This window comes from Carettochelys insculpta, chromosome 3, assembly GCF_033958435.1.
Source record: "Carettochelys insculpta isolate YL-2023 chromosome 3, ASM3395843v1, whole genome shotgun sequence".
Taxonomy (NCBI): Eukaryota; Metazoa; Chordata; order Testudines; family Carettochelyidae; genus Carettochelys; species Carettochelys insculpta.
The window spans coordinates 142,069,353-142,096,358 of record NC_134139.1 but is presented as its reverse complement, the minus strand read 5'-3'; the positions used below and the strand labels follow the sequence as shown (position 1 = coordinate 142,096,358).

Genomic DNA, 27,006 nt, shown 5'->3' with positions numbered 1-27,006 from the left:
AATTTGAGAACCCTGATCTAGGTTAACAATACACAGCACTGACCAGTTCAAAATCCACTTATTTTTGTTATATTGCCAAAGGCCACAATCAAAGCAATGGAGCAGCCTCAAGCAGCTAAGAAGTGGCCTAGGCATGTGGGTGACAGAAGAATTTCACTGGGCTATTGATCTTGACCACATGGTCAGAAGAGAAGCAGCAGGATGCAAAGCTTAGGAATTCTGGCTCCATTTCAGCTCTGCCATTGACTTTCTATTTGGTGCTGGGCAAGTCTTCACACCTCTCTGTGCTTGAGATACCGCACCTATAACTAGGGGTAATAATGCTTGCTCAGCTTTGTCAGAATGGTGCAAATTGTCAGTGAAAAGCACAAGATACAAACTACAGTTATCAGAAATTGGTTGTGGATGTAGGTGCCCTTCATGGATCTCGGAGAGCATTTCCCCATCCCCTTCCCATGCGATCTAGAGTCCCCACTCACCAGGAATAGGTTTATAATGATAATGTTTATACAGCTTGTTACATTTTCAAAAGATCTGTACTAATATTCACTCATTAACAACAATGCACAACTACCAGCTAGTAACAGGCACCCATTTACTCAGCAGTGTTCTCCCCACATAAACTTTTTCATGTGACTTCTGAAATCAACACATTTACTTACATCTAAAAATGTGTATTACAGGTGTGGGCTTCTGGAGCAAGCCCAATGATCAACAAGTTATTGCCTGCAATGTTCATTTCTGCTCTTCCACTGCCACCTAATAACTTAGTCTGCATGCAGGCATCAAACCCCAAGGATACGCTGCTTCTTGCAAAGACAAACAGTAAATACCTGAGAAGATGCTGTAGGAGCGAGATGGCCTGTGGTTCTTGTAAACAAGCTGTCTTAATGTCAGTCAGTTGCCCATTCCCATGCATCTGCTCTAAACTAGAAAACAAAGGCTTCGGTAAATAACTTTAAAAAGAAACCCTCACCAGCAAATCTGTGTAAAAATTAAAACTCTTGTGCACTTAAAAGAAAGCAAAATGTGAATCTGATTTAACTAGATACACTGTTTGCAACGGACTACAACACAGGAGTTAGACTAGCTGATTTAAATCCATGACAATCCAAATCCAAGACAAAAGCTTGTTTTACTGGAGCCAGCATTAATGCACGTACCCATGCCAGTAACTCAGACGTCCTGACAAAACAAGACAGTTGAAAAGGACACTGTCCATTTTGACCTTTTTAGTATTGTAGAAAAATCAATTCTGAGTATGACATACAATGCCCACATTGATAGTCTGACCAAAGCGTCCACTAATGGATTTTTAACATGCCTTGATAAGGTTTTGGGTGATCACAAAAGCATGTACTTAAGGCTGGAATTGGTAACGGCAGCTAGTAAAAGTTTAGTTAAGCCTTGGTTTAAATACTCCAGCAAGGAGTATTTAGCATCTCTAGGTGACTCCAGGCCCAATTCTTTGACTATAACTGAGGACCACTCTTTGACGTGCCCTAATTTTCACCAGCCATCCTAAGGGGCTATAAGAGCAGCCAGGAACTACTATGACATAGACTCAGTGTAGCCAGGCCCCTTGTCCCAGCCAGAGGGGGAGGACTTGCAAGTTTCATTTCGCTTGGTTTGCCTGTCTGTGAGGTCTCAAATGAATGGATGAGAACGTTGAATCTTGAGGAAAGGTTTTATCACAAATGTTATTCAGTCACTGCAGTTAAAAAGGTGTAAACAGAAACAGAAAAATTTTGTACTTTGGACTGCCCTTACCTGTGGAGTCTGGCATGGGTGTACTGCAAAAATATGCCTGTGTCTCCCCGACTTTGGAGAACCCGATCCCAGCTAAACTGATAATCGGATAATAGAAGACCCTTGAAATCCTAAAATGATACCAGCTGTTATTCAGCATCACGTAGTAGTGTTACCAGCACTAATTTATTCTCTCTCGCAGAAGGAGGAATAATCAGAAAGCAGACCTGAATTATGAGTGCTGCAAGCCCAATCTTTTCTGCAGTCTCAAGAGGGTTTTCCAGTTCTTTAGTTGCTGAACAGATACAAGCAAAAACAGACCATGAATTGCAACCTTCTGGCTCCTAGGCCAGCACTAGAACCAGCTGGTGGTAGAACACATCTGATTAACATTTATATCAGTGACAGACAAATTGTCAGGATGTCAGGGCCAACAGTCTCAATGTAAAACACTCTAGGTCTAGGCTGCCTTTCTGTATAACTAGGAATTGCCGAATAAAATTAACAGGAAGCAGGTTTAAAACAAACAAAAGGAAAGTATTTTGTCACACAACACAGTCAGCCTGTGGAGCTCCTTGCCGGAGGATATTGTGAAGGCCAAGACTCTAACAGAGTTCCAAAAATAAATTCATGGCTAGGTGCCTCAATGCCTATTGGCCAGGATGGGCAGGGACAGTGTCTCTAGCTTGTTTACCAGAACCTGAGAATGGGCAACAGGGTAGATCACTTGATGATTGCCTGTTCTGTTCATTTCTTTGGGGGCCTCTGGCATTGGCTGCTGTAGGAAGACAGGTACTGAGCTAGATGGACATTTTGTCTGACCCAGGATGGTGTTTGTGATATTCTCTCATCCTCGATATGACTGATATACTTTTTAAGGCAAAGGGGATAGTTTAGTTTGACTCTCCGTGTAACACTGGCCATTGAATTTCACCTTGTAATTCCTGCTTCAAATCCATAACTTCTGGTGGAGCTACAGCATATCTTTTAACAAGACATTCAGAGAAATCTCAAGTGATGGAGAATCCAGCACATTCCTCGTTAAATTGTTCCAGTGTGGACCTTATTTGCAGTCTGAATTTGTTTAGCTCCAGCTTTACACCACTGGATCTTATTACATCTTTGCCTGATTGATTAAAGAGCCCTTTACAATCTGAAATCATCTTCTACACAAATACTTATGGACTGTGATCAAATCCCCACTAAGCCTTCCCTTAGATGAGCTAAATAGACAGATCTTCTTAAGTCTCTCACTCTGAGACTAATTCATCTGTCTTGGAACATCACTGATAAATAGGTTAACAAAGGATAACTTTTCATTGCATCTGTTGTAAGACTCAACCGGAAAGTTATTTTATGACTGCTTTCAGCAATTGCTCCCTGGTGAACAGCAGCTCTTTCATGCTTGCAGCAGTCCACTGACGAGACTATTTTATTTCTATTCCCTCCTCCCACACCTTCGAGAGGAGCACACAGTACTAGGCAGGGATCATAGCGCTCTTCCCACTGCCATTAAGAACCTCAGCATACATCACCACAGTTTTGGAAGGGATGTCAGCTCCAGCTGCACCAGCTCTCATCTCAAGGCAACATATTCACTGTATTTGAACTATCCTCCCCCCAGCCCAGACACTCTTACTCTATTTAAATCTCTCTGTTTTTAAATTCAGATAATTTTTACCTTCTGGCTAGGTAGTTTCTTCCTATTTTGAGGAGGATCCTAGTGCAGTTTTCTACCAGACAGATTGTCACAGTCATTCTAGGGAAGAGGATCTTTTTGATTCTGGTCTACGAAACTCTGCAGCCACATCTGATCTCCCAAGAGATAGAGATAGCCCCCAGTTATGCAGAGCCTTATCAGTGAGGACAAGGAGTTCTTTTCTAGATACTTCAACAGTCCCTATGACTACAGAAGGAATTTCAAAGCAACAAATAGAAGGCATCTCCCTTTGGAAACTCCCCCGCTTCAGCATATATCTGAGCACTTCAAACATTAACGGAACACCTCGAACGCTGCTGTGTGTTAGGGAAATATGGCCGTGTTACAAATGAGGAAGTGAGGCACGGCAAGATGAAAGGCAGTAAGTAATCTGTTCAGAAGTGCCTGTGTGAGTGATGATACTAAGTTCCATTTTCAGAAGTGGTTTAGGAGCTCAAGTGCTATTTATTCCTGAGTTCTGCTCCCAGCTCAGGCATTAATTTGAATCATCTTAGGATAAAAGTGACTTGCCTGTCCATCAAAAGGGACCATAGCTTCCCTATGCTGCAGGGTTGTTGTGCAGCGAAGTTCTTTCCGTGTTATGCAAGCTGTATGGCTACCTATGCTTGGGGAAAGTTATTTTTGATTCTAGCTATGGAGGAGCAAGATGTTATTACTACTTTATTCACAGCATCGTGGGATGAAAAAAAAACAGAAAGATCAGAACTCATTGGGTTACTTGGCCTGGGGAGAGTGATGGAGGAGGGAAAGGAGAAAGGGTATTGTACTCTGCATGGAAATATTTCATGAGAAATAAATAAGACCTGAAGCAGCTAACTTTTTGCAGAAGCCATGTTTTGTAACATCCTTGAGCGAGCTTCATTTAAAACATCTTCCAGGAAAACCACCTCTCCTTTTCGCGTCTTCATCCCCTGCACTAGCCCAAAAGAGAGATGCTGACACCTGCATGGAAAAGAGCAGGACATTTCAAATCATATTTTAAGTAACAGAAATGACTGTAATTTTTATCCAGGCATGGCCCTGAACCAGGATGTAACAGTACCAGCTTAACAAACAGCATTCAACATAGAAAGCTCGGCAATGTCATCATTACCTCGCTTACAAAAAACACATCTCCATCCACACCTCATAATTAGATGGAAAGGCCTAGCGTTATGATAATCTGGCTATTCATATACTCTAGGAGAATGGTATTTTCCAGAACCTATGTTAGGTTTTAAAATGGAAGAATCAGTACAATAAGTTAAAAGTGGCAGGATGTCAAATATTACACTCAAAAGTATCTGATGAAGTGGGTCTTTGCCCACGAAAGCTTATGCTCCAAAATATCTGTTAGTCTATAAGGTGCCACAAGACTTCTTGTTGTTCTTGAAGCTACAGACTAGCATAGCTACCTCTCTGATACTCAAAAGTATATTAGTGCTTAAGATTATTACTATTTGAGTACATTGTACTGATACTGAGGTGTGATGTATTTGGTAGGCAATACTTCCTCACTTCTTGCTTTTATGTTCCCTGATGTTCATACCAAGGAGCCTCCTGGGGCCTATTAAAGGACTTTTGATGATCACTGCTCTTGTATTTCCTTTTTTAATATATCCCACCCCAACAAAAATGTTGCAACTGTGATACCCACACCTACCTTTCTGCCCATTCATAGCCCATGAGCTTCAGTATTTGGAACAGCTGTTCAAAGTGAGTGTTTTGACTTTTATCTGTCTTGGGGAAAAAATGGGTGCATTTTAGAAGACCTAGCTGCTTAGGCAGGGAGACAGCAAAGCTAAGGTCTAGGAAAACAGACTGTATTTGAAAGACGTAACAGTGTAAGTACTTTTCATCTACATGCTCTAGTGTCTTACCACTGATAAAATACTTTATATTGTAGAAAACCATTTATTTTGTATAATTTTAGTTAGTACAGACCTTGGAATTCAATTTCTGTAAATATCACCTTTGAATTTAAATCTCCCACCAAAAAGGAGACATTCATACCCAGGACTGAGCCTTGAAGCCCTTGACACTGGCACTTGATTTACATCATCAATATGAATACTGGATAGTGTGATAGACCACAACACGCATCAGGCTACAGAAGCCTCACGGAAGGTAAATATGTGGGCAGCTGGATGTGTGCCTTTATGTTTCGTAGAGACTGAGGCTTATCCAGGATCAGCCAGCAGCAGCAGGCTAAACCAGTACCTGCTGCTAATTCAGCATCTGTGGCTAATTAAGGCCTGTGGAACCCTTCAAAAAGATTTTCCTTCAGGTAAGCAGTGGGGAAGGAGATACAGGATGGATGAGGAGGAAGGAAGGAGTGTGGAAGGAAAACTCCCAGGAAGAGAGGGCTACTGCAACCACATGAGGAAGATACTGGGGAAGCGTCTAGTGGAAGCGGTCCAGGGAGGCAGTTGCTGCACCACGAGGGACGCCCGGTAGCTGCAGCTGCACAGGGTCCCTGGGCTGGAACCTGGTACATGTGGGAGGTGTGCGGGTTCCCCCCAGACCACTGCACATCCCAGGGCAGCCCTAGAGGGTAGGAGGAGACTGGGCAAACCTAAGGGGGTCTTCTCCACTACTGACTGTATTTTGGACTGTGCCAATGATGCAAGTGGCTCAATTATGCCGTGACCCAGGCCTCTGTGAGAACAGGAGGCAGAGCAGGGACACGGCAAGTCTCTGAAGCCACATGTAAACTGCCGCAAAGTGCAGGACCCAAGGAGGACAAGCTTAGGGCTTTGTCACAATAGAAACTCAGAAGCGCCTATAGATGGCTTTCCACAAACAACCACAAGGCAGTTTCTTGGTGTGGGGTACGTTTTCTGCCTCTCCAGCATTGCCATCCTTCAGCATCTCCTGTAAAAAAAAGTTCCAGAGGCAATCCTAGCAACAGCAGGCCAGTGATTCTAACTTCATCACCACACAATCTAGTTGGAACCGTAATGAATAAGAGAATTAGCAGATGCATCCCTGACAAATCACGCTCAGCTAAGAGTCAACATGTCTTTTGTACAGGAAAAATCATATCTCACCAATCTACTAGAATTCTTTGGAGGGTTCCAACAAACAAAAGTTGATATAGTTTGTTTGGACTTGCACCAAAGGCTCTTAAGCAAACTGAGCTATTCTGGGTTAGAGGGCTGGTCCTTTCATGGATCAGCAACTGGTTAGGAAACAATGATCAGGAATAAATGGTCAGTTTTTACAATGGAGAGACATTAACAACGGGGTTCCCCTGGGATATTGAGACCTGTGCTGCTCAACATACCCATTAATGAGTTAGAAAAGGGAAAGAACAGCAAAGTAGCAAAGTTTGCAGATGATACAAAATTATTGAAAATACAGAAAATTCTCTTTTAACTGGCATTAAAATAACCAGACTTCTCTATTAACTGGCATTCCATCACGGCTGCTGGCTTCTCCATTCTCCGCATCACAGCAGCTCCCCATGAGGTGTGGCCATGCTCGAGCTGGCCATGCGTGAACTGCCCAGAGTGGCTCCATGTGCGGTATGGCCATGTGCTGTTCAGAATGGCTCCTCATGCAATGAGCCACCGCATCCCACATGTATTAGAACCTCCTGCATATCCGGCATGTTTAAATATCTGGCTACCTCCTGATCCTGGGGTTGCCAGATGTCAAAGGGTTTACTGTAGTTAAGTCCAAAGGTGACTGTTAAAAATGTTTGTGTGGGGGGAGATGGGGAATGGGCAAACAAAACAGATGGAATTATTAAGTGCAAAATAATGCACACTTGGAAGGGACATGACCAATCACTTGAAAAAGAACCACCAGATTCTTTTCAAAAGTATTACTGCCTTGCCAGTTATTCTTCATTTTGTAGTTGTGCATATGATTGACCTAATTTTACAACCACCATTTTGGACAGTGCCCTTTAACTAGGGTGTAAATTCAAGAGGAATGTATAAGATTACAGTTTTTATCGTAGTCTCAAATGGATAAAAATGTTCAGAATAGCATAAAAATTCCCAACAAAAACCATGTTCAAACATAGTTACAGCTGAGAGTATATATAAGTAACTTAGAGCAAACTATACTACAAGCATCTGGAAGCTCTTCCAAAACCAATTGTTCTAAACCCAGAAGAAATTCACAGCTAACACTTCACCAAAACGAATCCCAAACTGGCTAATGATATAGAAACGTATAGTTAGGGCACTCATATAATTTTAACTCTGCCCTCAAGTGACATCATAAGGGGGAATTAAATTGATTTCTTAAAGACTCATTTCTAGGTGCACAAACACTAAAATAGCTTAATCACAACCATAAGGTTTTTGCATGGAGATGCTAGACTACAAAATTAAGGGCTCTGCTGAACAGGAAACTTCCAATTATGAAAAATAACTGTGAAAAATGACCATTAATCCTTATAAAAATATTGAAATGTAGCCTATGGTGTGAGTTCTAAGTATATGAGAAATTCAAAGTCTGCATTTTTCACATATAACAAAGTTGTTCATTCCCTGCTTTAAGTGCAACATTGAACTCAGTATTAATTATGGCATCCTCACCAATGCTTCCGTACCATGTAGAGTATTTTATGCCTTTTTGGATCTCATACGCTTACATTTCTACAATCCCTTATTAAATAAATGGCTGGCTAAACAAACAATTATTATGACTGAATTTATATAGTACTTTGTGAAATTGCCAGCAATAAACTGGTTTGATGCTCTTCTGAAATATTATAATCTCATACTCAGGGAACTTTGAGTAAATTCCAACTAGCTTTTAAACTCTGGGAATCAAAATGTATTTGTATATAACAATTGACTGCCTACAAATATGGACTAAAAGTCATCAGAACTGTAAGCTAGGTTCACGAAGTCTAACCTCAGATAACCTGGAGTTAAATCCATTTGGGGCCACGTGATGCAGTGAGTTTTTGATGGACATTATAAAAACACAGTCAGGAAGTTTGGTAAAATTCAGTAACACTGAAACGCCTGCTCATGAGGGACCTGGGGCCAGTCAGGTCACTGGCAGAGCTCTGAGGGATGATTGGGCAAGGCCTAAACGCCGTCTGCCTAACAATAGCTACTAATCACTAATTTTTATAGGCATAAATTTCAGCCAACAAAAAAAAAAAAAAGTGACAGAAAGTATTAGTAGCAATATCCAAAACCCTTAATTATTTCACACATTCATTGTGATAGAGTACAGATGAGAGATGGACCAAGTGACCAGGCAGATGACCTCCATTTCTAACTTCTCAGAGATACCATAATTTCAATGATCAAAATAATTACTGTGCAAATTCCAGTTTTTGTTGCATGTATATTAGGCCAGGGAGACTAAGAAACTTACACAAAAGGATTGCACAATTATAAAAAGTTGAGGAAACTGGACACTAATACCGTTAGCTTGCTGCTCGTCCTCGTTCTACATACGATGTCAACTCTGGTTCATCTCGTTATTATTGATTTCAGCCTTCATTCTCTTTTGGTGCTAAGCGTTTTGTTATTTCCATTTTGTCCTTCTCTTGTAATTCATGGTAATCACAGGAGCAAACACAACTGCACTGCATACATCAGCTAATTCTACATCAGTAACGATGTCCATAACTTCCTGGCCATTGTTTCTCTGTTGGCATGCAACCCCTTGATGCCAAGGAATACAGCATGTTGCCAGTGGTGGAAAACATATTATTCCCATGTCACAAGAGGAGAAGACAAGCTAATGGAAATTCCTTGGAGCCAGAAAATGAAGAGTTAAAAAAGGTCTGGTTTGGTTTTACATTTATGGTGTCCAATGATTTTTCCAAAGGCGTTGTATTGTGTAACATTATACTTGTTAATGAAAACATGATACCAAGCATGCTGTGCTGACATCTCCAGACACATAGAATCATAGAATACTAGGACTGGAAGGGACCTCGAGAGGCCATCGAGTCCAGCCCCATGCCCCAATGGCAGGACCAACTACTGTCTAAACCATTCCTGATAGACATCTATCTAACCTGTTCTTAAACATCTCCAGTGATGGAGATCCCACAACCTCCCTTGGCAATTTATTCCACTCTTTGACCACCCTGACAGTTAGGAATTTTTTCCTAATGTCCAACCTAAACCTCCCTTGCTGCAGTTTAAGTCCATTGCCTCTTGTTCTATCCTCAGAGGCCAAGAAGAACAAGTTTTCTCCCTCCTCCTTATGACACCCTTTTAGATACCTGAAAACCGCTATCATGTCTCCCTTCACTCTTCTCTTTTCCAAACTAAACAAGCCCAATTCTTTCAGCCTTTCTTCATAGGTCACATTCTCTAGACCTTTAATCATTCTTGTCGCTCTTTTCTGGACCCTCTCTAATTTCTCCACATCTCTCTTGAACTGCGGTGCCCAGAACTGGACACAATACTCCAGCTGAAGCCTAAACAGCACAGAGTAGATCAGAAGAATGACTTCTTGTGTCTTGTTCACAACACACCTGTTAATGCATCCCAGAAGCATGTTTGCTTTTTTTTGCAATAGCATCACACTGTTGACTCATATTTAGCTTGTGGTCCACTATAACCCCTAGATCCCTTTCTGCTGTAGTCATTCCTAGACAGTCTCTCCCCATTCTGTATGTGTGAAACTGATTGTTCCTTCCCAAGTGGAGCACTTTGCATTTGTCCTTATTAAACTTCATCCTGCTTACCTCCAATTTATCCAGATCATTTTGAATTATGACCCTATCCTCCAAATCAGTTGCAACCCCTCCCATCATAAGGAACCTGCCAAGAAATTTGTAGATTTGCTTCCAGGAGGATGCTAACTGAATCCATATAATAAAAAGTGACCTGCAAAAGGCTACCTCCATCTCTGAAAAATCCTGAAGGCATCACATTCTGTATCTTTGGAATTGCTAAAGCTAAGAATTTTTACCAACAGACAAGGTGCTAATCACAGTATCCATTACTAATATTGCTGAATCATGTAGAAAGTACCATTCAGTTAAAATGCCCACAGTCTGCAACTACATTGCCCACATGTATAAAACGGCTCTTGATATGTGATTCCAAGTGAACAAACAATGGAGAAACCCATGTACTGTAAACATACTATAAAAATCACATTTCTAACAATATATTGGGATTTTAAAGCTCTCCATAAATGGATTTTAATAACATGACTTCAATAGCATAGTGCATTTTATATTCTTTTCTACGCTAAAAGCAAGTAATTGTAGCTTGATTCAATATTTAATAGTAATAATAATATTTATCTAGAAAATGACCTGCTGATTAAGTAAAAGCTATTTTTGAGCAAGTTAAGAATGAGTCCCACATCAATCTTCAGCCATTTTGTGTGCCATGTTTGTATGTTAAAAAGGATTGAGACCTGCTGTTGGACACTCAAACTGCTGTTACGCAGTGGGGCCATCAAAGTGCCTATTGTGATACCATGTGCCACAGTCACAACGGGAGCAAGAGAGGCCCTGCATTAACAAAACAGTTACATTCAAAAAGTTGTGTGCAGCGAAAATTACTTACCACATAAATCATAGCATCACAGTTATATTTATTCATTCGATCTATAGCTGCAGCAAGATCTCTGGAAGAGATAAATGAGAAACTTAAATACACTTCATTATTTAGAATGGGTTGCCTTCTGGGAAAATTCTCTACCAGGGTGAACAAGTGCATTATGGAGGGTTTTCACCTAGCACTGAAGTAGCTGCTAGAGAGAGGATACTAGGTTAAATGGATCAATGTATACTTCATCTGGTCTTTGTTGGACACACTTTAGAATTCAGGGGGTTTTTAAAATCTGCTTATGGTCTTTTCTCCTGCTTGCTTTTCTCACCACTTGCATGGTACAAATCTAGTTTCTGTGTCCCTTCTGGGACAGTGAAATGGCCAAAGAATTGGGGGAATCTTGTGAGAGAGGAAGACAGAATCTTTATAGGACCTAGATACAGACTATAGAACTCACTCCTGCAAGACATAAGAACGGCCACCGATCAGATTCAAAACTGAATGCAGAACACCTCTTCAACGCAGATTTCTTTAAGAAGTTCTCTCTCTCTCTCTCTCTCTCTCTTACACACGCACACACACACACACGCACACACACACACAAAAAAGTCCTCCCACCCCAAACACTAGAAAAGGTCTGATTTTTATCAACCTTTGGTATCAAGTAAAGAATGAAGTATTTCTATTTTAAAATACCTCAGGATTCAAATAAACTTGAACCTCTTTAATCCAGCAACCCTGGGAAACAGGGGAATACTAAAGCCCACAGGAGTGGGACACTCTGTGGCTCTGTGCTTCCTGCCACTCCCAGACACCACCCCCTTCCACTATAGGAGCGACAGAGAAAAGCCTCAGGAGAACACATCCCTGTGCTGCAATTTCCCAACTGGGAGGGGAGGGTGAGCAGCATTGCGCAGAGCTGCTGCCGCATCCTCTTGCCAGGATCCATACCATAAATGTTCCTGGATGAGGACACCCGGCACATGAAGGGTCAAGTGCACTACGACTGGGACAGAAAGACAGTTGTGACAATCGATACAACAAGCTCTCAGATCAGCAGAGCCAAAAACGATGTGGAAGAGCAAACTGTGCTAGTATACATCACTCCATGGATAACAGTTAAGTTGTTCTAAATCTTCGTGGTGGTCAGCTATTTGCTAAGCAGAAAGAATAGCTTTTAGGTTGTTTATACGGTTGGTAGCCAGAATTAATAGGTATATAGGAGGGCTAACAGACGTGCCAGGCCCCTGGGCAAACTAGGTGGGTGGAGAGGAGGGAGGAGTAGAGGGTGGTTCCTCACTTCTGGAATGGGCAATGTGTTGGGCAGAAGGGGTGGGGCTGGAAATAAGCAGCTTTCAGCATTGCCCAGGGCATGTTATGCCAGGCTGCACTGCCCTTCCTGGGCAGCCCTTGGAGCTATGTCATGCAGCACTCCAACAGCAAGTTAGAGGGCCTGGAGTTAGTGGTGGTGGCTGGGAGCCCTTTCAAATTGCTGGGCCTGGGGCTTTTGTCCCCGTTGCCCTCCGTCAGCAGGCTCTGTATAAACAGAGTAGGTTTCCCATTGTCTTTTAGAAAATGAGGCTCCATTTTTCCAAGTAACTACTCTGTCTCTGCAAAGTTATAAATTGGTTAGTCTCTCAGGTATCACAGGACTGCCTATTATTTGTGAAGCTACAGACTAACACGGTTACCCCTCTGAGACTGTAACCTTCAGGTATTTTGATTATTAGTCAATATCTAGAAATGTTCCTAAAACAGGAGCTTCTAATGTTTAAGTCACTAAAACAGACTATTCAAGTGAATTACACAAGAGTTTACCACTGAACTAAATCCAAAGCGTAGCACAGACAGACACTTGCCTTGTTATATAAAGGGAAGTCCCATTACTGCGCATTACAGTGGAACACAATGAAAGGTCTCCTTTTTCAGAAAGATCCACAACTCCTGTTCCCTTGCTGAAAATGAAAAACCACCGCATAAAATCATTTGAAATACCTGCAAGCCAGAACTGAAGCACAGAACCCAGAAAAACTAATCAACTGAGACACATGCATTAACCCTCCCCAAACTGCTCTCTCTGTTGCCCTCTATTCCTGGAACAGTATCAGTTCCCCTCTACTCCTTCACATCTCTCCTTCATAACCCATTTTTTCAGCTTACCATCCCTTGCTGATATCAGAGAATTGCCTGCTCGTTGCTCAGCTTTTATTAGTGTTGGCTCCACACAAGTTAAAATTGTTACTAGCTCAGGAGAGGAACACATCTAATTCAACGTACTGAGTACCATGTACTGCTATGTGCTATATAACCAACAAGCAATAAGTAAATAGCCTGGAAGATCTGCCCCCCCATATGAAACAGTATCACTGTGCCTAGTTTTAGTTGCATCTTCAGTGCTTCTCCATTAGCTAGAAGGAAGAGGAAGACTGTGTTCTTTCGCATATTATAATGAAGGTTCTTGTATAAGGGAAAAATACTACTATTGAGCAGCATATTTACCTCCACCAAACTTTTTGTATTTGAAATATGACAACAGCAAAGAGTTAAAAAAATCACAACTACTATATTAAAACAAAAGAACTGTTCATACGTTGTTTTTTGAAGAAGCCCTTTAGCATCCAACATCTTCAGAACTTCCTGGGACTTCTCTTGATAAAATGATTCTCCAGAATATTCATCAAAATGCACGCCTAGACGCTGAAAGTTTCCAGGAATAGAAAGGAAAAACACTCTTAGGGAGTGACTTATATTTTCTTCAAGCCATTAAATTTGCTATAAGTCAGATGATGGGGAGAGTGAAGATGGAGTTTAGCCATGAACAACTAGTATTTGTCATCACAAGGAAGGGACTGGGGTTTTAATTTAATCTGTGGTTAATTACATTTTAGTTTTTGGGTGAGGAGCTGCTGCAGCAAGGCATTTGCCTAGAGTCAAGGATAGATTCATTCATAAATATGTATTACAAATGAAAATTAAATGTAAGTTTCTCCCACAGAAATGGAGACTGGTTTTACTTATGTGTCAGTGGGTGAGAGAAGACTACAATTTAAATGCACTATGTCTGTAGACAGCTTTTTTCCTGGATTACTGTAATTTTTAGTTACTGTAATTTCTCATGACCGAGTGTGCAATATCTGCTGTTCTATATAATAAAGTTAGAGCAATCTAAGCTAAAAATATCACCTATAAAATTTATGACATGAAATCTTATAATTTTGTGAGCTGGAATTTTTTAAAGATGCATTTCATAGTCAGAAATTTGCTTTGTCCATCAGCACACTTCCCTTGCATTCTGCAATTACGAGAATGGAAAGTCAAATGTCTAGTTACATAGATTTCACAAAACAAACCTGTCTAAGATCTTTGCAACCAAGATTACCATGCTCTACCTGGATATTAAATAAACCATGGCACTTTTAGTGAAAGAGAAGTGTTTGCCCAAGAATATTTGGAAAGGTTTTACCTTTCCCTCTTGTGTAAAGCACGCTGTAAAAAGGTGTAATGGCTGCAATCCTGGTGGGTCCTTCCACTGCAGGGATGACTGAACTTCAGCAGAATATGTATTTAACTTGGGATATGCTGAGGGCATTTCAGGGATAAAAAAGTGCTATGTAGGCGTCAACTACTGGTATCATGGAACAGTGCACAAAAGAAGATTATGGTAGGATTTCAAAGAAACACCAGTTTGCACCTTATAAATCCGGACATATTCCTCAATACTGAAGTCTCTAAAACGGTGCCACAATGACAGTGTCTGCTCATCATGTGCCTCCAGTTTCCTGAAGAAATCCTGGGCCAGCTTCTTTACGCTTTCATCTTCTGCTGCTGCTTTGTTGAACTGTACATATACCTAAATTACAATGGCACATGGACAATGTACAATAAATACAATCTTCCCTTCAAAGGAAAATAAAAGGGGAAGACAGAGGAAGAGCTACAGGAAAGGCACATACATAGACCCTGGCTTACAGGGCTGGATACGGTTTTCCTTTAGTTGTTAAAGGGCAGAAATAAATTAGGTTCACAGTGATTTTTTTTCAGTAGGGCTACCAATTAGAAAATGAGGTAAAGTTTTGAAAGCAAAACTATAAAAATTCTGTAAAAACTTAGCATGACTTAATTTTACATTTTTACTCACGCTGGTCATCATTGATGGAATACTGTCCCACTCTGACAGATTTTATAAATTAACTCTGCTAGGCTACTGAATTATTGCAGCGTAAGTGAGACACTAACACTTCAGTGTACAAGACTCCTTTTTGAATAATTCCACGAGTTTAGCCAAACTATCTTCTGTAGTGGTTTTAGCTGGGAAAAATGCTCTCATCAATTAAACATTTTTGAACTTTTCCCCTTCTTTTTATGGGTCCTGAATTTCAGAGACACTGAATTAACCAGACAATATCACCAACAAGCCAAATGTGAGAGCTGATTAGGGTTTCCACAATTTAGCCACAGACAATGGAATTTAAAGCAGAAATGTAATCCTTTCTATGAAAGAACAGTAACTGAATACGTTCAGTTTTTCCCTCCTTGCTGATGATTTTACAGACCAAACAATAACTGCAGCTGTGAATGACTAAATACATCTGACTCCCAACCATAATTTAAGGTGCAACTATGACTAGACGTGATTCTCACTCATATGCTTAATTACATAAAAATCCAGCCAACGAGTTTTTCCTTTTAAATAACCACAGAGAAGACCAGCCTAACATATTACATTTATATCGCATTTCAATACATATCTGAAAGGCACCACTATACAACACAAACTTGCATCAATAGCAGATATAAATCAGAGGCACAGTTAAACAGTTATAGCCATCAAAGATGGTAGGTATTTGAGAAATGGTCTTTTGGATTAATAAAAATTCCTACTTCGTTAGATATCACCCCATCTGCACTGAATGCTTGTCCGTGAATACTGAGGTAATTTGGGGTTGTAAGCCTGGGTTTTTACTTAAGCAATCAATTCAAGGAAAAGCATGATGAAACAAAGATATCTTAAAGTTGCTATGCCTATGTTGTTCCAGATTCAAATAGCCTGAATTAAATGATAAAACACAAACATTGCCTAATGTGTAAATACAACAGGGTACTGGTAAAAACCACATACCACATTATTTGGAAACCACAAAGGGAAGAAAGAAGTATTGCAACCATTTCTGTTCATTAAGAGAAATTCAAATTAAACAGTAAAGGTCATGCAAGAATTATGTTCTAGGCTGTCTCCTAACCACTGGACCTTGAAGTTAGTCCTTCATCTCTTAAATTATGTACTTACAACTGTCTATTAAATTGTACTGAGAAAGAGAAAATCTATTTGTATTGTTAAAAGACAGAAGAGCTGAATGGCCTGAAAGCCAGAACCATTATTCTATTGTGCAAAACATACATGTCACTGTGCATATAACACTTGGTTGGGTGGATTTCACTGGAATACTCAAACACTTATTTCTGAGCCAGCAACTAAATTTACTTGAAAGCATCATCCCATGACATAATGTCTGGCTAGTCTACTAGAATGTCAAGATTAGTAGCAGCTGCCATCTTCAACCCAATACAGATGGAAGTGTAGTTCAACTTTTTATTAGATCATACATTCTCTATGATATATGCAACTCCATATCAGAAGGCACAAGTTGTTGCTGAACAGCACTATACATTTGGGATAGCTACCGAAAAGAGTGGGGCATGGAACTTTTTACAATTCAAAATTTGCTCCTGCCCAGCTCCATGATTGAAATTGTTCTGCTAAAAGCCTTAAAGCTATATCTGGTTATTTCTGGTAACTCATTCATGTAACCATCTAGCAGAGCATTTATTCATCTCACAAAGGTTCAGTGAAGCTCTCTGCCTGTAACATACAATGCAATCAACAGCAATGTTCTCTAAAAAAACTGGAAGAGAATAGGATCAAATGGATAACTAGTTTGCATGTGAAACCTGTTTGGATGCACTGAGTCAGAATCCTAAAATATGGTCTTCTCTGAACCACCAAGATTTGATTGATCCCAATAATCTGTCCTAATGTGTCTGAAAACATGATTATGAAGTGAGTGGGTTAGATTTACTCTTCTACTGCAGGGAGACGCAAACTGCTGTACCAGGCAGAGTATTCACCCTGGAGTGGACAGCTTTAACCTTCCTCCGCCAAGGTGCAACAGAAACCTTCAACAACTGCTGCCTAAGAGATGTTCTGAATATGGTTCACTTTTATCACCTTAAAATAAAATAAGGCAATTTTGTGCAGCCAGGAGAGCATTCTGAAAATGTGCCCGGTGACAGTCATTCCTTATCGCATGTCCATGGTAGATTGCGTTCAGATGAGAGATCTTGTTTAAGATCCTCTTCCCACAGTTGCTGCTGCTGCTGAAACTTAAAAAGAAACCTGTAATCTTCACTTGCTTTTTGTGTGAATTAAATGGTAAAAAGAATACTTAAAAGTCTAAATACTAAGGGGTGAAGTAGCATGGCTGGCATTAAATAAAGATATTTATATAATAGGTATCATGGAAACTTGGTGGAATGAAGATAGTTATGGCGAGATGATAACATGAGAGTACAAAATACATAGCAGAAATGGCCAAAATTACTGACCCTCCAAACTGCATATGACAATCTTCAGAAGTTTGAGAACCAAGGTGCACTTGTGGGTCTTGCGGCGTCAGATGAGGCTCGGGGCTTCCGCTACGTGGGGAGTGAGGGTCTTGATGCGTTAGCCATGCAGGAGCTGTCTGCTGGGGCTCAGGGCTTCAGCCCCTGTCCTTCAGACATATCCCACAAGCCTGAAGTCCTGAGCCTTGGCAGGCACACCTGGTGGGGCTGAAGCCCTGAAATGTCCTCCCCTCTGGGCAGAAGCTGACGGTGACACATGGGGTGAAGCCCTGAGCCTCCCCAACCCCAGTCTGTGAGGTAGAGACCAATGTTTCCTGTAAGCTGAGCACTTGGGCAGCTGCCCAGGAGAGATTCAGGCATCACCAGCTGCTTAGCAGAGCACCCACAACCTACCCTAACTGGCAACATGTGCTCCTATGGCAGTGCACATCTGCACATGCCTTAGTGCACAACAAAATTTATTTTGCCCACGGATGGAAAAAAATTGAGGGAACACTGGCAGAGACTGCAGGGGTCAGGGGGAGGGCGAGTGTTTGAGGGGCTCCAAAAGACACACTTTATCTGTGAAAGAACTGCATGCAGCTCATGAGCTACACTTTAGCCACTGTGCTATACAGGCTGTCACACGCACCTTCCTATGCTTCATCAAATTGGCTTATCTGTATGAATATGCATAGCTGAAAGACACTGGATGCAAAATGGGTGATGTAACAAGTCATTTTAAAAGCTGTAATCCACTGAATTTGTATATTCTATTTGCATGCATCTTTCTTATATGCCACGTTAGAAATATTAAGGGGGAACCTGTTTCATTAGTCCAGATATTTTAGTAAAAGCCATTAGTGACTGTTTAGGAACTTAATGGCTCAGTCATCAAGTCAACCCCCTGTGAATGGTTTTGTTTCTCTTGCTAAGCCCAAACTGTGGTTGGTCCCACAAAGACAGGTGATCATTTTGGATGTGGTACTTTTTGGATGTGGTACTTTTCCACTCAAGATGAGAAAAGTCTGAACAGAGCACAAAAAATTCACACCTTGGACAAAAAGGATCTATGCAGGGGAAACCAAGCAATAGGGGGAGTGGCCAGCCCCCCACTTACCACCCAAGATGTCTACTTGAAACATCTAAGACTGAACGGGGGAAGACTTGGCGCTCAGTGAAGGGGCTGCCTAGCTTGTGAAAGAGATAATTAGAACAAACTGCTGTTGTAAGAATCTGAATGTAACAAGTTTCTACCAGGGTTAGCTGGAGTGTTGTTTTATTTTGGCTGTATAACTTACTTTGATCTGTCTGTTTTCACCTGCAGTCTCTTAAATCCTACTGCTTATACTTATTAAATAAAAACACTTTCATTTATTATCACGCCCAGTGTAAATAACTGTTAGTGGGGAAGGGGAAGCAATCACTGTGTAGCTCTCTCATTGATAAAGAGGGCAAATTTATATGGAGGAGAGCAGGCGGGTGCAGTAGCTCCCAGTTGAAAAGCTGACAGGACATCAAGTCATTGAGACCAAGCTAAGTCTAGACAAGCTGCTGGAAGCCTACTGATTGTGGAAAGTGAGGGTGAAGACTTGCTGTTGCCAGAGGAAGGGCTCCAGAGACAAACCTGGGAGAAAGCCAGGACGGATCCCAAGACAGAGTCAAGGCATCTTTTGAGGTAAAGGAAACAGTGGTAGGAAGTGGCCCAGTGAATGCAAGTAAGTATACCAGACTCTATGCCATGTACATGGTCTATGGATGTAGCCAAGTTTCCTGTGGTCCCATAAATTTGTTGATGGTCACCAGACCTGGCTCTTAGCATTCTGTGCTGTTATTTAGCTCTAATTTACCCCTAAATGTCTTCTAGGAGCCTAGTAGAAGTGTTGGCAATGCTGCTAGACAACACTGACCTGTGGACCAGCAAAACTCTCATTTGGCGCTGGTCAGGTCCCAAGTATGGCAGACTAGAGAGGTTCAATCTGTATTATAAATGCTGCTTTTTTTCCCCACATGGAATATAATGTAGATTATGGAATCAGTGTCTTAAGGATTTACATTTTGAAAACATATGCTTTCATACATATTAGAGTTAATAATTATGTTGAAAGAATTATGCTAATATTATTTGCTAACTTTTGAATCAACTCACCTCAAAGAGATGTTGCAAAGGATTGGATTTTAGTTCTTCTTCACTGCCAAACTGTTGGAAACCAGCTCCCAATAAACCTAGAGAGAGTAATAATTAACAAAATGGGATATTAGAAAATAGACCAGTGGGTATTGTATCTTGATTAAAAGCTTTGTATCACCAAATCTGTAGCTTTACAAGTGAACCACAACAAAATATTTTAAAAACATAGCTTTGTTTGCCAGACACAGACAAGAGAATGATTACTACACTGCTGAAAAAATAGTAATAGACAAAGACTGGTTTGAAAGACAGAGGCAAGTCTTCTGGTGAGAAATTCCTCCCAACATCACAGCTGCTGGAATCCCTATCCCTGGGCACTACTTCATGGCTCCATCTTTCATATCAGCATCTAGGTGGAAGCTGTCAGAAATCTGAAGCCCATATACCAGTCCCCCATGTCTGCTGAAAAGAAGGTGCTTCCCCATTTCTCATACCAAAGTCATACGGCTGCCATGAATACTCCTCCAACAACCTCTGGGCCACTCCAAATGTCTGATCTCCACCACTCTTCTTTTGTTTTGGGTCTGCCTTCCCAGGGAATAGCACCTGTGCCCTACCTCTCTTGCTGCCACCCACACGAGGGACAAAATCCCCATCGGCTGCAAGAGCCCTCCCCCTTCCCCGGGGTCCCCATCAGAACTGGCCTGGGGCTGGGAGCATGGGGAGATATGGGCATTGCTGGGGTGCAGTGTCCGCTGGCTTGCCAGTGCCTGTATGGCGGGAGGGAGGAATGCGGGAGCTGCCTCCACACAGCCAGCCCTGGACATTATCAGGTTGGACAGCTGCAGGAGGCCAGCTGGGATCAGGGCAGGGAGGTTGGGGTCAGTGGTAGGGGGGCAGGTTGGAGTGGGGCCAGGTGAAGGGGAAGGATGTGGGAGGGGCTCACAAGGGAGCAGCAGGTTGGGCCAGGTACACAGTCACAGCCTGGGTCAGCGTGTCCAGGTTGGCCACCACCCTTTCCCAGGCCTGCTGCTCCATTGCTAGCCACTCCTGCAGTATGCCAGTGAGGTCCTGCAGGGCAGTGGTGTGTACAGAGTCCCCCACGTCCTCCTCCCCATCCCGGTAACACCGGCATACGGCCTGGTGGCAGCTCTGTGCTGTCCCCAGTCACGGTAAGAGCCTTGCCTCTCCACCCTCCGCCATGAGGCTCTGTGGCCCATGGACAGGGCTCGGCTAGCTCCCGGGTGCTGGAGCTGTGGAGACAGAAGGGGACAGGAGAATGGGACATTGGTCCCGTGCGTTGGCCCATGTCCCTGCCGCTCCCTCCACTGTCTTGGGGGCCTCATGATGTCTGGATTCCGGGGGTCCCTGCACGGGTGGAGCAAGTGCAGGCTGACCCCCTCCCCAGTCCCTGCATGGCTGTGTGGCCCATGGCGCTGTCCAAGATGGCTGGTGCTGAGTGCCATGCACAGCTCCCTCCAGGGCACTGGGAGCATGGCCATCCAGGTTGCATCTGGACAGGGGCTGGCAGCTATGTGTGTGGGCTGCGGCCACCCTGGGCAGGACTGAGTGCCCCCTCCCTGGGTCTGAGGACTACTAGGACGCACAACATCCATCAGAGGGACCCTCCAGGAACTCTGATGAGATACGGGTGGAAGGGAGCCAGCTGGATGGACCGGATGGGATGTCAATGACGAGGGCCTCTCGTTTGAGCCCTCATCACTGGTGGTGGCCTCTGGGTGCTGGACCATCTGCTGGAGCCTGTAAGTGGCAGGCAGTCCTTGGAGGTCCTTGGCGTCCATCCCTGGCTCCGTCTTCATCTTGGCCGTGTCGAGGACCACAACCAGGGGTGCCTCTCCTCACAGGAGAGGAGGTCCTAGAGTTAGGCCTCCATCAAGGAGGGGGCCCTTTTTTTCAGGGTCTGGCTCGGCTCCTGGGGGGACTCCCTGCTCTCTCCACGGGCCCCCCTAGAGGGAGCAGGCTCCAGGGTGCTGGCCCTGGGTCCAGGAAGCGTGGTAGTTTCTCTGGGGCTTCACTTGATGAAGCGTGCAGCTCGGCAGTGTGGGCTCCCTGCTACCAGCATACTGTCAGCTTCCTGTCTAGGGGTTTGTGGGAGCCTGAGTCTTTAAACACAGCTGGACACAGGAGCCATAGATCTCCGCTTGTGCTGTCAGCAGCATCTCTGCTCACCAGCTGATCAGCGCCATGGAGGACTCCCTCTTTGAAGATAGCTGTCCAGGGAGAATCTACGCATGCTCTCTTTCGAAAGAGTCTTTTGAAGGGGAAAGCTCTTCCTACCACGGGAATGGAAGACCTATTTCAAAGGACTGGCCCCGTTCTTTTGAAGTTAATTTCTAAGAGGCATGGATTTTGTGTAGACGTTCCACAGGGAATTTTGAAAGGGGACCTTCTTTCAAAGTTCTTTTTGAAAGTACTTGCTAGTGTAGACTTGGGCTTCTATGTTTGGAAAGTTTCTTCTGGAGCTAAAAAGGGCAAAAACTCACGACCAAGATCAACAGTCTGCTGCAGCTGTTCTAAAGACACAAAGCTGCTGCAAACCCGTCTGGACCAACCAGTTCAGTGATGTTTAGTGCTGCAAAGTAGTCAGAGCTTACCAGTGAACCATTCAGTTTTTAGAAATTAATTCTTCTGCTCTGCAGAAGTTGATGGCATTTGCCCCCCACATACTCTAGGAAAAGCTTCCTATTTCCACAAGTGGTGAGTGAGAGAACACATTTTTCACGCTCCAGTTGATTATATAACCCAAGCTTTACAACATTACGAGAAGTGAAGCAAAAAAGTACATTCATTTAAAAAACAAACCAACTGCACATTAGCATTTAAACATAACTACTTCTAGAGAAAACTGATATGAAGGGTCTGCCTGAACCCAGCAAAACGAAGGAAAATGGGCTACCTAGCATGCCCATATATAGAAGCAATGTAGCTTTGGAACCCAGAACGGCATTCACTAGAGAGCGCAGCAGGCAATGTTTTTCACCACCATCCGAACAACTCCACTGGGAAAGACCAGCTTTAAACTGTAGGCACTGTGCCATAGGATGCCTGGTGAGGAGCAAATTTCCTAAGGTCCCTGGCTATGCTCCCTCTCTTGCCAGTGCTAACTACTTTAGAGAAAGTAGCAGTCTTTAGAGACCAAGAGGCTGCAGACACTTTGCACTGCTTCAACCATGAGGATCTTCTCCCACCTATTCTCTTGGTTGTGCATGGTCACCGTGGACCCTAGCGTGATATCAACCCTGGAAGCTACATGACTTGATCATTTATTTAAAAGTATCTAGCTGGGAATGAGAAATGCCCAAACATTCATGGACTATAAGGCAGAAAGAAACATTGTGATAATCTACTCTGATCTCTGAACTGTCAAGAACTAGGACTGCAGTGGAGATGGTACATATGTCTCTGAAGAGGGAGAGTGTGTAGTATTTTGGAATAACCTCTGCAACTGGTAGAGGAACTACATCAAAAGAGTCTGTTGGAAGCACAGAGATCTACAGTAAAGGCCCTAGGAGGTATAAGGAAAGAAAGAAAATATTCTGGAAAGAAAATAAAAAGGACTAATCCCATTTAAATTCAGTTTTATATTTAAAAAAACTGCCAACTTTCCACTGGATACAGTTTAGATAGCTAAGTTATAAACGTCTTGTAAATGGTGGCTATAATGGAAATGCTGACAGCTCATTAACTACAACAGAGCTTCTGGGTAGTACCATTATAATAAAATTCTTGAGCTATAATTTTGTGAACCATTGTCAAATCCTTTATAAAAGCTGTTAAATATCTGAACTGAACAGCTCAATATAAGAGAACATCTATTTTCAAGGGGGCGGTTAAAAGTAGGAGCTCAGAAATATCTCTTACAAGCTGTGTTTTTAACTGAAGGTTTGCATGACTACAATATACTTTCCAACTACTTTTACTGACAATAAGAAGCATGCAGAAATATATAAAAACTCTGCTATTCAAAGTTGTATGAGAGCAGCATTCTGCCATCAAACCATTTTTACTTCTTAAGAACACAGCAGATAAGCGCAGGAGGGAAAAGCACCCTTAACCAGATTTTAGTTTACTATTTAAATACTGTTGCATGTGTTCACATTCAGAAAAATAGTTAAGTCATATAAAAGGTAAAAATAATAAAATGTGTAACTATGAAGTCAGTCTAACTCTAAGGCAATTCATCACAAAAGTATGCCTCCTTACTGAAATCCGTGGGATGTAGCTCTATGCCCTCTGACGTTCATGGCAACATTCCCTTTTGATTTTGGCAATGATGGTTCAGACCCAAGATTGAGTTGGTTGAAATAACATGACAAAAATTATTTTTAGCTGCCTTTAACATCAGAAACTTTCAATTAAATTACATTGCAAAACTGACGTGAAAATAGCATCGGTACAAGATATTCTCACCCAGCCACATGAGGATTGTTAATACACTAATATTTTTCTCATCTGCCTGAACAAACCAGCCAAACAAAGAGACACTTATCTCAAGCAAATGAATAGGCAGAAGTGTGCAGATTTGGCATTTAACATACATGTCATCTACAGGGTAAAAATTCAACACAAAACGGCATGCAGTAGTATGTAAGTTTTAGTGGTATGATCTTGGGAGTTAAGCATTGCCTCATATGAATTCCATAAAAACACCATGACACCATTATTTTATTTATGCCATACATTTTGGAAAAATTATTTTTAAACAAAACTTTTGTTGGCACTATCTTTTTCGTATTTATCTGTCTGCATAGTCTGAATGTTAACATGAGCATATCAGCCTCAGGGTAACAGAATGTGAGTACTAACACTTCTAAAAAAAACTATCACAAATAGCTCATGGGGATTGGGGGTGGGGTCAAGTGAAGGGGAAAAAATACGGTGAAGTTAAGATATGATAGCATCATTTTTAACCCTGTCACTCTGAAAGATATCTACGATTGTGAAGCTTGGAATGAACCTCAGCTCTGCTGTGTTTTAAAATAAATGTTTATACTCTTGGTGACTTATGTGATATAAGATATTAGAAGAATCATCGGTGCAAGAATAAATATTTGTTCATCTTAGACTCTAAGGCAGTGTAATTTTCAGTCTTTGCTTTTATCAGATGTATAACAGTGGAAGCCCCCTTTCCCTTTCCGCACAATCCTTTACTTTTTAAATGAGGAGCTGTTTGAACCTTTGTCATGTGTTTGACTGTAGCAACAGATCTGGCGAATGTGTATTTTTAATTATTATCTAGTATGAACAGTTGTGTATATAATCATTAGGGGCCCAAAGGGATATGGTAAGTAAAAGCACAAAGCAGCATGCAGGAAAAGAGAGCAAATGTGCAATACAAATGCAAGTTTGTCTATTGTTTCACAAACATTTATTCTTTGGTTATGTCTATAAGTGTGAGGTAAAAAAAACCTGAATATAACGGGGTTCAGTCTCCTGTAGTCATTACACAAGCAAAACTCCCCAAAGTCATGAAGGGTTTTGCATGACAAATGAATTCATTGTTAGGATAGATACACAACATCTGTAACCACTCACTTATTGTTTGTAACTTGCTTTAGCAGCACAAGCCAGTCCAATTATTAATCTTTGCCGCAGCCACATCCAGTGAGGCAGCAAGAAATTGTAGTGGTAAGCCTAGATAATGTTATTTCTGAAAGAGAAAATTAACATACCAAACTGCATGCCCCAGTCTCCAAGGTAATTTATTCTTGTTACTTCATCTCCAAGTGCTTCTTTGAGGTTTGCTACAAAATTGCCTGGTAATCAAAATTATTATTATTACTCAAAACAGTAAATGTTCACTCATACTTATTACTAGTTTTGCTTTGGCACAATCTGCATTTCTCTCCTCATTAGAAATCTACTAAAATGTTCTGTTCTACCAAATTTCATGCTGAAATGAAACAGTCAGATTGTTAATTCCTTCTTGCCTTGTGGGTTTTTTGTGTAAAATGTATCAGTCCCCCGCTCCCAATTTTCAGATAGGCAGAGACACAGAATTAAATTATTGCCCAATTCACCAAGAATGACAGTGGCAAAGCAGAGAAAAGAACTAAAGACTCATGTCGTTCAGTCCTGTGCTCGAACCACCACATTATCCATAAGCAGGCTGCATTCTAACCTCAATCATAACACGTCATAACCCCAAAACAGATTCCAGATTTAAGACCTTCCTTAAGCTTGCTTTAATATTATTATAATGAAAACACAAAAAAATCCCTAAGCCTCATTTTTCTCATGAGCTGAGCTCTTCTTAGGATGTGCTTCTTCTTCTCTTGCTTAACTTTTGTGTACTTGCCCCTGAATTCTCCTGCTTTAAAGAGACTTAAACCCTTCTAGCTCTGATGCAGAACTCTATTAAAACACCCACCTGATCCAATAGCAGGATAACTCAGCTGCAGAGCGCGGTATGGCTATTGGAACATTTACCCTGACACCATGTTGCAGCACTGAACTATCATTTTTATTAGGTTAATTAATTCTACTGTTTATTTCATTCTGAGTGGACAATGATCCTCCACACTGGAGATGGTATGAAAAGGAGAAGCTCATCGACTCTGTACCATTTAGCTAACCATTACATCGTTAGAAAATGGCTGGATGCAGTATTAACTGAAAAGATGCTGCAACAGCGTAGACAGTTATCCTTGTCAGCAATGTAGCACATTATACATTGATATGGGGAAATACCAGAAGAGAAAACACAATCAAGCTATAATTTCCCTTAATAGCTTTGATGCCTTTGGAATGTTGAGCAGTAAGTTAACACACAACTATCCTCGCATCCATATGTACTTGAGGGCAGAACTGAGCCCACAATGACCACGACAGCAATGCTGTATTACAACATATTACAAACAAACCTGTTGTCAGACAACCCGAGAAAATGAAAATTAGGCTTAGAAGGATTCAAAACATACCAACAAAGGCTTCTATCAGTGTCTTCCTAGAATTCCATTTTACATGTCTAATTTTGAATTTCCTCATGTAATGTTCACAGGACAAAAACTAAGTAACAATTCAATAATAAATCTGTCAGTAACAGATGGTGAGTTTTGTTGTTTACGCCCTTTCTTCACCGTTTAATTGGTAGGAGGGTCTTATTAAACATAAGCTTGGTCTGATATGGCTCTCCACTATAGGAATGAAATTCAGCAGGATTTTCTGTTCAGCTCCTCAGAGGAGATATAAGAAACTTTCTAGGCTGTAGTTAAATGTGTACTTACCTATTAATGTGGAACGCAAGTGTCCTACATGAAACTTTTTGGCAATATTGGGTGAACTGCAATAAATACCAACAGTTAATA

General features: G+C 41.7%; 1 protein-coding gene across 3 annotated transcripts in view; it reads right to left on the bottom strand.

The window, feature by feature from the left end:
• RARS2 (arginyl-tRNA synthetase 2, mitochondrial) overlaps positions 1–27,006 on the bottom strand; it is a 57,265-nt gene that overhangs the window by 6,151 nt on the left and 24,108 nt on the right. For all 3 annotated transcript variants that reach the window (XM_074990902.1, XM_074990903.1, XM_074990904.1), the window contains 12 exons: positions 26,926–26,981; positions 25,372–25,455; positions 19,697–19,773; positions 14,639–14,797; positions 13,538–13,644; positions 12,807–12,902; positions 10,963–11,023; positions 5,112–5,188; positions 4,287–4,411; positions 1,977–2,044; positions 1,771–1,880; positions 834–929 (listed from right to left, as the gene is read on the bottom strand). In XM_074990902.1, the coding sequence (XP_074847003.1) occupies positions 834–929; positions 1,771–1,880; positions 1,977–2,044; positions 4,287–4,411; positions 5,112–5,188; positions 10,963–11,023; positions 12,807–12,902; positions 13,538–13,644; positions 14,639–14,797; positions 19,697–19,773; positions 25,372–25,455; positions 26,926–26,981 (1,116 nt within the window). The remainder of the gene's footprint in view (positions 1–833; positions 930–1,770; positions 1,881–1,976; positions 2,045–4,286; positions 4,412–5,111; positions 5,189–10,962; positions 11,024–12,806; positions 12,903–13,537; positions 13,645–14,638; positions 14,798–19,696; positions 19,774–25,371; positions 25,456–26,925; positions 26,982–27,006) is intronic.